At 41.8% G+C, this 10015-nt stretch overlaps 1 protein-coding gene across 1 annotated transcript; it reads right to left on the reverse strand.

The window, feature by feature from the left end:
- Positions 1 to 221: 221 nt before the first annotated feature.
- Positions 222 to 9463, reverse strand: aamp (angio-associated, migratory cell protein). Its single transcript, XM_083758318.1, has 11 exons — positions 9175 to 9463; positions 8560 to 8703; positions 8006 to 8125; positions 7199 to 7338; positions 6277 to 6421; positions 5669 to 5752; positions 3701 to 3816; positions 3257 to 3351; positions 2758 to 2848; positions 1614 to 1768; positions 222 to 1212 (listed from the first exon to the last, which is right to left on the reverse strand). The coding sequence occupies exons 1-11, from the start codon at positions 9254 to 9256 to the stop codon at positions 1137 to 1139; spliced, it is 1248 nt and encodes a 415-aa protein (XP_083614444.1). The 5' UTR covers positions 9257 to 9463; the 3' UTR covers positions 222 to 1136.
- Positions 9464 to 10015: the final 552 nt, after the last annotated feature.

Below are 10015 nucleotides of genomic sequence, written 5' to 3' on the forward strand. Positions count from 1 at the left end.
GTCTTTATTTTTTCTAGTTTTGATTTTAGTCTGGCTTGTCTTTTTGTTTTGTTTTTCAGTATGTCTTGTTTAAAAAAAAATAGATTCTGTGAAGTGATACAACAATGTGTATATTGTCAATAAATAAATCTAAAAAAAGAAGAAAAAAACAAACTTCAGCAGCCTATTCTGTGTAAAATGAGTCGACAAGAGTTTAGTTACAAGAACATTGGCGATTCCCGTTAGAAATAAAATCAGACCGGTTTCCTTTTATTACGTGGCAACCATACCGGGTGTAACAATGAATCAGTTTGTAGAATTTCAGTGTTTAAGTCTTGTAAGGATTAGTGTACAGTTGCACACATAAGGAAGTACATCTTGCATTGAAAATTAAATCCTTAAGCCTGTTCTGGAGAACGGGAAATGGGAAGACTCTACACAGGCTAGATTCGCAATACATAAATCCTTCTACCACAAGAAAACCAATAATCTAAATGACAAAATAGACTGTGATCATGCGTGCCAAGCTCCATCAGACACAGCTGATGAAGCACGAAACACAGTAAAGAAACTGTTAGGCGAGGCGGTAGGGACAAATTGGGAGAAAATAAAAAATCATACAAATATAAATAGCAATGTCTGTTGCATTGCTGGAAGGTTTCATCTACAACTGATGAGACCAGAAGAGAAATCAACCAATTCTACAATAAAAAGCTTCAATTCTGTTAAATACATGACACACAAATGTGTGCCAGCAGCAAACAAATGTACTCACATGCTTACTAAAAGAATGTTTGTCACCCACTATATTCCTCTAAAAAGCATGGTCACACAGGCAGAGACTCACTCACACGTCCACCATAAGTTCCCACTCTAGTATTATTTGTCATTAGGTTTTGAAGAAACTACCACTGTCCAAAATGTGAAACTCTCATACACTGCATACGTCAAAAACCCTATTGGAAAAACAATCATTTGAAATCTAGTGAGGGAATCATGGTAGGCTGCAAAACACACTCCTACTACTGACTGATCATTGGCTGCCATGTTTGTGGCCTGGGGAGAGTGGGGCATGACTCAGTCCATCTGTGGCCTGGGGAGGGTGGGGTGACTCAGTCCATCTTTGCAACATCTCTTTAAAGTCTTGTCTGCAGCTTCTACCGGTCAGGACTCTGGAGGAGGAAGACTTTGGCCTGGTTGTCCCCAGAGGCGGTGATGGCCAGCGACGCTTCTCTGTAGATCCATGCGAGACATAATTCTTTACTTGACTTGCGGAAAACCAACCGACAAAATACTTTTGGTACAACTCCCAATGTTGGGATATGCCACTGTGTAAGAGGACATTCATTTAAATGACACTCGGCCACCGTAGTGAGTATAGTGGCTAGGGCTCATGGAATAAAGCTAAATAAAATCTCATGACTGAAAATGTGATGATGTTTTAGGTATCATCATTCTAAACCTATGGTGTTGCTGTTCTACAAACTAGTTGAAGAAATCGCAGGTTGAGGCTTTAAACTTATCTTTTGTGTCATTTCGTCTTTATGGATTGGACGATGCTTCTAAACATGTATTATATTGCTAGTTTGACCACTTCAAATACTCTTTAATCTTAAAATAACTGGGCTGCGTACCTGTTGAGGGTGAAGTCTAGGATCTCAGCGTTGTGGCCGTGAAACTCGGACACCATGTTGCCCGAGCGCCCGTCCCAAAGGCGCAGTACTCCATCCAGACTGCAGGTGGCCACTACGGAGCTGGAGTCCTCCCACTGCATGCGCACAATGGGAGCCTGGACCAGACAAAAAATGCAAACACAGACAGACAGACAGACAAAAATGAACACAAACACACAGGAGTCAGCATAGCCCACGCACATGGAGATATGCACATCAAACATATACACCACTGATGTAAGACAAGAAAGGAATGTGACGGACAAATGTAAAATAATACTTATAATAATAAGAGTAAAGTATTACAACCACTAAAACATATGGCAGCGCATCTGGGGCTCTATTTTGGTCCATGCTAAACACCTTATCTCTAAAAGACTTTGCCTTTTTTTTTTTTTTTTTACTATTTTGAAAAACATTTTTTAATAGTTAAAATAGCTAATCTGAGCTTGTAGATGAGTACAATGGGTGAGTACAATGGATGAGTAGGGAGACCAGCTCCAGCGACAACCACTGCAAGATGTGCTAGTTTATGTTGTATTAACAGTTTCCGTGCCTTGAATGGATTACTCCAGGTTAATGTCGCTGCCGTATCGGACATACCCGCCTTTTGTTTTATGTGTTTAATCCGCCGTAATGTAATGAATCAAAAGAAAATCCGTCTTCGTCGCGGAGTATGAGACTGGATGCCTACGCTGTGATGACGAAACCGGAAATCGTCACATGCTGTGGGCTGCTAGGGCTTCTGGGAAATTGAGGCCAATGGAAATGCATTGGGTGCAACGCCTCATTGAAACCAATCTTGTGTGCGTCTTCCGCGTGCACCAAGATGGTGGATGCTACACACAGATCATAACAAACCACGGGAGCTTTTTTTGATGGATTTTCGCGGATTAAAAGCCCAAATAATTCAGCGTATGCTCTAAAGGTAATACAACAATCTCGGCAGTGAAGGGGGGTTGATTAAAATGCGGGTTAATCGTAAAAAACAGTCAAACTGTTAACATACTCCACCATTACAGATTGGTTAAAATAACATTTATTAGTTCAAATAAGTCCTGGATTGCAGCTGTAGGTGCTGAAAATCAAATGAAATGTGTCTTACTTTGTGTTGGCACTTGTGTCTCAGGGTCTGCGTGGAGAGGTCGTACACAGCCAGGGTCCCATCCAAGAAGGCCACAGCCACCAGGGGGAAGCTGCAACAGAGGAGACGTACGGTGAAGACAGATTTTTATTTGTTTTTAAATCCTTAAATGGATCAGCGCCAGTTTATGTTTTGTAATTACCAACAATCACCTCTAAGAGGTGATTGTTGGTAATTACAAAGGTTTCTCTGTAGTACTCACACGCTGCAGAATCCCCTCTAAGAGGTGATTGTTGGTAATTACAAAGGTTTCTCTGTAGTACTCACACGCTGCAGAATCACCTCTAAGAGGTGATTGTTGGTCATTACAAAGGTTTCTCTGTAGTACTCACACGCTGCAGAATCCCTCTAAGAGGTGATTGTTGGTAATTACAAAGGTTTCTCTGTAGTACTCACACGCTGCAGAATCCCTCTAAGAGGTGATTGTTGGTAATTACAAAGGTTTCTCTGTAGTACTCACACGCTGCAGAATCCCACTGATTCCACAGAATTGGTTTGCTCCTCGTCTTTTGAGGACTTGGCTTTTCCTCCGTCCACTGAGAAAGTTCCAAGGACCTTAAAAAAAAAAAAAGAAAACGCAAAAATCCAGATAAGTGCATGCATACACCGTTTAATTTTAAACACTGCAAAATGTGGAGAATAAAATATGTTATATTATGCGACTTTAGATAATCGTGCCAACAACAACGCAGAGAAAAAAACACTTATTATCCACCACAACCCTTAGGTTGTGCAGGGTTTTCAAAATACAAGTACATGAAAGCATTACCAGCAAAACAACCATGCACGTATCTTACTAACAGTGATTTTGTAGATGTTGGCTATGCACTTTCAAGGATCTCTCCAGCACCTGTGCTAAGCCCATTTCCTCTCCATTGTTTTTCATGGCGAACCGCTGCTTTACCTTTCCTGTGATGGTGTTGATGAGCTTTGCTGAGCCATCCACTGAGCCCGTCATCACCAGAGAGCCATCCTTGTTGCATGCCATGCAAGTCAGCACCGCCTTGTGGCCATCCTGACCTGTTTCAGGAGATGTATGTATTTGTGCCATGGTGTCTCAAATGAGAGACTGAGAGATTTGGTATAGACAGTTTGGTGAACAAAAAAGAAAATCAATCATCTTGGGGGGCTATTTTACATTCTCTAATTGTGTAGACTTCTTGTAAATTAAGTAATAAAGATGTTTAACAATAATGTAACTCTTGAGAGCGTAAAATAAAACCAAATGGACCCGCATGGGTTAATTTGGTTTCATGTTACACTCTCAAAAGTTAAAGATCTATAAGGGTCCATTTGATTAGCAACTCTTCGTCATTTAGCTGGAACCCCCTCAAGGACCACTGGTGGTCCCCGGACCACTGGATGAAAACCACTGGCCTAGTGGTTGAGGCGCATAACACATAATAGGCTCTAATGCAGCCTGATTGCAAGCAAGTTCGATTCCCGAATCCGGCGATCATTGATGCATATCATTCCCTGTCTCAGTCCATTTCCAGACACTGTACAATCCAATGAAGGCAGAAAAGCCCCAAAAATATCAAAAACAATAATACAAATAATAAATAAACCTACAAGAATCCTAATATGACATTAAATCATGTGTGAAGTAGTAAATTATTTTCCAGCTAGTCATTTATAGTAACGATGAGAAGTGCTTAGCAGAGTAGAAACATTTATCATCTTTAATATTTAACACAGTGTCACAGAATAGTTTGTTATGTACTGTAGCGTACTAGTAGGATATTTTCTTGTACATCACTTGTGAGCTCAGCCTGCTTATCAGCAGTCTATTGTGTTGGAAGCCTGGATGAGGGGCCCGCCAACTGGTGTGTGTTGTGGTTAAGTGGCGAAACCAGCCTAGGGATGTCCCGACTCCCTATGATGTTTTGTTTTTGCTCCCGATCCAATTCTAATCATTTGATTTTGAGTATCTGCCGATTTATATTTTTTATAGAACACGTCACTTATGCCAGATATCACCATAGCACAATATCCAAAATTACAGACAGTCTAATATCAGGATACAAGTAAGACGCGCAAACGCGGGAAGCGAACGCAGCTTGTGTGTGTGTGGTTGTGTGTGTGTGTGTGTGTGCTACAGCTGCGCCCTGTGTGTGTGTGTGTGTGCTACAGCTGCGCCCTCTGGTGGCGGGCGGGTGGTGTAACAGCGGGACAGACAGACAGACACACACACAGACACACACACACACACAGACATTCAGCCCTTGCTGTCATAGTAAGTGGCTCACTGCGTTCGCAATGAATATAATATTGATACTAGGGATGCCCTAATCACGTACTGTATTTTTTGCTCCCAATCAGATTCCGATTATTTGAACATTTCCGATCACGTGATGGGATCGAGACAATGGTTGAAACCCTAGTTGAACACCTGATGACTTCTGAATGACTTCCGTGCCAAGGCTTCCATTACAGATGGATGATAATGGCATCTTTGATGCATTTACAAACAAAACTGTTTGGAATGCCGATTATCATCACTGTACCTGATGAGACACAATCTAAAGACATTACAGACGTTTCAGCACCGTGCACTTACCGTATCATTACTCCCCTTAACCCATTCTGACCTGAGATCAGATTCACACGAGGTTTCCACTGGACACACACTGGTCTGATTAACCCATTCTGACCTGAGATCAGATTCTAAAAATGTCAGTCGTTCTTCGATTTTTTCAAAAATAGCAGACCTACAAGCTCGTATCGCGCCACTCGGTGGCGCGATATGAGCTTGTAGATCTGCTATTTTTAAATAGCTAAAGCATAACATGATGCTGACACCAAAATGGGTGCCCGGTCAGAATGGGTTAAATAGCCGCCATGCGGTGTCAAACAATGCTTTTTAACTCACCCTTGATGACGTGGATAGCGTTGCCCTGTTTGAGGTCCCACAGTCGTATTGACCCGTCCTCATAGCCCACTACAGCTTTTTTACCTGGTGACAAGCGTGTTGGTCATGTTAAAACCATTTTAACTGAATACTGCACCTTGAATAATGTCCTTATGTATATATAATGCACAGTACACAGCAGCTGCTATGCATCTTGATATAATTGATCAAGAATTTTCTTTTTGAATATTTAGATTTGTATTATCGTGAGAACGATGGCTTCCATTATAGCATAGTAACCTTTCAGGAATAGAAAGCCTGCAGTTTCTATTAGCTTGGATTCCCCAACGATGCTGTCACTGGATGAGGGGTTTCTGAACTGCCCACAGCTCTCCTATTATATGAGGATGTGATATTTTATCATGAACATTAGTGAGTACCAAATATGAAGATAGGTTGGAAAGTGGTGAAGTCATCATTTAAACCCTCAAGGCTTAGTAAACTGGACCCGAGTTGATTCTGTACTTGGACCACTGTTTCCCTCTACACCAAATCTCTCAACTAAATATTACATTTTCAAATGGTTTGAATGGTTAAACTGCACTGCGATTGTCATTGTGGTTCCTCACCGTCTGGCAGGACCTTGCCGCTGGAGGCCTGGCACCCAGGACCCTGGAAGGTTTTGCAGTCACCAGACGGGATCTTCCACATCCACACGTTCCCGTCTGTGGTTCCCGCTAGCAGCACAGGTGCACAGGGATGCCACTCCAACCACTGGTCCAACGCACATGATGGGAAACACCATTAAAGATTAGATTTCTGTATCTAGATAGGAGTAGATGTAGATGTCGGTGTAGAGAGCCAGGACACCATGTCAGGTGTAAAGGAGCACGGGCAGAGAGACATGTCGGGAGTACGATTTGAATTTGAACCCCTACAACTCACAAGGAGTTATATGGTACCGTTGAGCCACCAGACAGACTTCATGATCCATTAATTTGTTGATTATTGTTTCAATTCATCTAAGTACGTATAACTTGAGACCACTATGAAATAATAATTTACCCAGCAGTCAAAAATATTATGTGACTAAATTTGACTGAGGGACTGCCATTGGATTTTTTTGAATTTTCATTTTTTGTCATATGAAAGTAGGGAATCATAGCTTCAAATTGACATATTGGTTGTTCAGTTTGACCCACCAGGTTTGGAGATATGGCTTATAGAAAACAGCGATTTGAGAAAACAGGCTAGAAAAGTTCACTTCTGTGGTCTCTAACATTACGCCTAGCTACATGTTTAAGCATTTATTTCATATTTAGTTTATGTACATTCATTTCAGCTCTGACACTTATTTCAGACATGCTCTAGTATGTGAAGAGTCTGCCTGTGCTGTGCTATTAACTCATTTTGGGGAAAAAAAGGTTTTCCTCCTCTGTGAAAAGCTGGAGTTTGCACGATGGCAGGCTCTCAGTCAAAACTGGTCACATATAGTAGAGGTGATATACACAGATATACACATTACCCACATACTGTTGATAAAGTTCTTACCTCCAGGTCGCCGACCTCGAAAGACCAAATCTGTACTTTGGTCTCCACCTTCCACACTTTGATCTCACCACTCATGTCACCTGACGCCACCATAGAGGAGTCATGGCTAAACGAGGCACACGTCACTGAGTCTTTGTGTCCTGTGGATACACATCCAAATAATACAGTAAATCGATACCTAATGCTGCGTTCACACGGACAAATGCAAAAGATACAAATATGTAAAGCTACACAGTGTATTTGTAGCTGTTGTTGTAGCTATTGCAGCAGCTACAAACGTTGGTCTATCTTCATGTCGCTGGCATCCATTGAAAATGAATGGTGGATTGTATCTTTGCATCTGCCCGTGTGAACGCAGCAGTACAGCTCACGACACCTTCCCCTCATTATTCTAAATCCTGGTTTATATTTTGTCGTGCGAAAAATATCCCAACCCAAAAAAAGAAGATCCACAATGTGATGCAAGTCTGCTTTTTCCACCATGTGACATGTACAGTAGAGTACACTTTTTTTTAATAAATTGAGCAGAAATTATTTCCATATGACCAATTGGATACAACTATTCTCGGACTTGGCAACTGTTCAAAACTGCATTGGCCAATTTTGGCTGTGGTTGTGTGTGTTGTGCTGCCGCAATGACAACACTCATTACAACACAGTCTAAGGGTGACCAACAATGCAGTTTGATGGTACCTTCTCCCTCCACAGCTCACACGGAGTATCTACATGTTCGCGGTACTGAATGAAGTGAGCTGTGTCGACACAACGTTATTCATCTACATCTACTTAACTACTTTGGACACTCACCGGTGCACTCAAACAGAACTTCTCCATTGCTCACTGTCCAGACGTAGGCCTTGTCATCCTCACCGCCTGTGATGGCCATGGTGTTGGTGAGCGGGTCCAAGCTCACACAAAACACAGAGCCTGTAGGGAATGTGTACATGTACAATAATAACCACAATGGAGCAATGAGAAGACTCCAAACTGAAGCACTGCAGTAGCGTGTAAGTAAGGAAAGTATTTATTACGGTATTTGAAAATGTTTAACCAGCTCCATAGATTAAAATCTGAAAATGACCAGTTCAATTTGTATTCAAAAATGGCCACTGGTTCCGTGAAAGCACCAAGGTTCCAAAAATCGAGAACTGAACCAGTTCTAGAACCAAAGTTCTTTTGGTGGAAAAGGGGCCAGTGAGTCTCCATGGACATGGTGAAGGGCAGTAACTTTACCCCTGTGTGCTGCCCTGATGCCCCAAATCAGATCTGATCAATCGACTACACTTGTGTCTTGTATCAAATCTACTTTTTAAAATATTTGCTGGGAGTGCCTACAGTACAGATATTGGAGCGAGTGTTACCTGTGTGCTTAGAGAAGGTCAACTCGCTGTGATCTTCAACATCTTCCTCCATCTCATCTTCTGTCTCCCAGTATTCGCTGTTGTTGTCATCATTGTTCCCAGCGTCTTCAATGTCCACGTCCTCCAAGTCGTCAGCTAAATCATCTGTTGGACACACGGATGGAGAGACAAGGAGGACACAGGTTGATTTTCAGCTAGTGACATCACGGCCATACATGACAGGACAGCATTAGGCTTTAGTATAGTAGTGTAGTTTTGTGATGAAATGTTAGTTGGCTTGTTTGATGTTATTTAATCCAGGTTCAAACTTTGAGTAGTGTTTGCCTTGGGCATGAATTTAGCCTTTTAACACAGGAATTTACAGTGTATGGGCAGTGGTTAGCCTTGGATCAAAACTATCATAGATGTATTTTATCAAATACATCATACATCTATCATAATCTTGATCCATGGCTATAGGCAGGCAGTGACTATAATAAGTAAAATTGAGTGGGAACTTTATAGTCATAATTCAACAACAGAAATAGGATTTGAGTAGACAACAAACACCACCACCACTATACCAACAACTATTACTAAACTACAACTACTACTAGTAGTACTAGTACTACATACCAGGCCCTGGCTCAGTTTCGTCCAGGTCGATCACTTCAATGATCTCTTCATCTCCGTAAATATCGATTACATTAGGATCCATAACGGTAAAGTAACAGTTGTGTGTGTGTATACAAGAATAATATTAATAATAATATGTAGTGACGTTATCTTCCCTCAGGGGAGGTGGGTAGTGGGATTACAAATACACCGTCGGTCGAACTAGATCGCGATATAACGTCTAACAGATGGAAACTACTACTAGTAAAGACACAAATGCTCCCATTTTTGTTCACATGTTGGTTGTGAGGAAGGATGATGACACAGACGCGTAAAGATGACGTTATTGAACAGACGTAACAGTCCTCTCGGGCGTCAATTCAGCTTTAATCCGCTAGATGGCGGCACAGTAAACAAAGAACTGCTACGACTAACGCCAGGGCTCCACTGGGCGCGTCTGCGGCGCGTCTGCGTCGCGTCTCCGTCAGTGTCGGGAATGTGCCCTTTTAATCAATGGAGGGTGGCTCCACTGCCCGCGTTGCGTCGCGTCTCCGTCACCATAAAATTGAACCGGTTCGTTTTTCACGCGTGACGCACGCGTGACGCAACGCGCCCAGTGGAGCCCTGGCGTAAGCTACGAATGTAAACAGAGCTGCTACCTTTTAACACGTCTTAAATCTGAGGGTTTTTTTGTATACTATTTAAATAGTCTTGAGGAAAAAATGCTGCTATTTGTCCCAAAGTGAAAAAAATGCTCCACCTCCAACTGTATATATATATACTGTATATATTTCTCCATTTTCAACTGTTTTTTTGTTTTAATATGTTTTGACACTTGCTTTGGCAATGTAAACGACAACGT

Source organism: Protomyctophum parallelum, assembly GCF_964188405.1.
Source record: "Protomyctophum parallelum genome assembly, chromosome: 23".
In the NCBI taxonomy this organism is placed as follows: domain Eukaryota; kingdom Metazoa; phylum Chordata; class Actinopteri; order Myctophiformes; family Myctophidae; genus Protomyctophum; species Protomyctophum parallelum.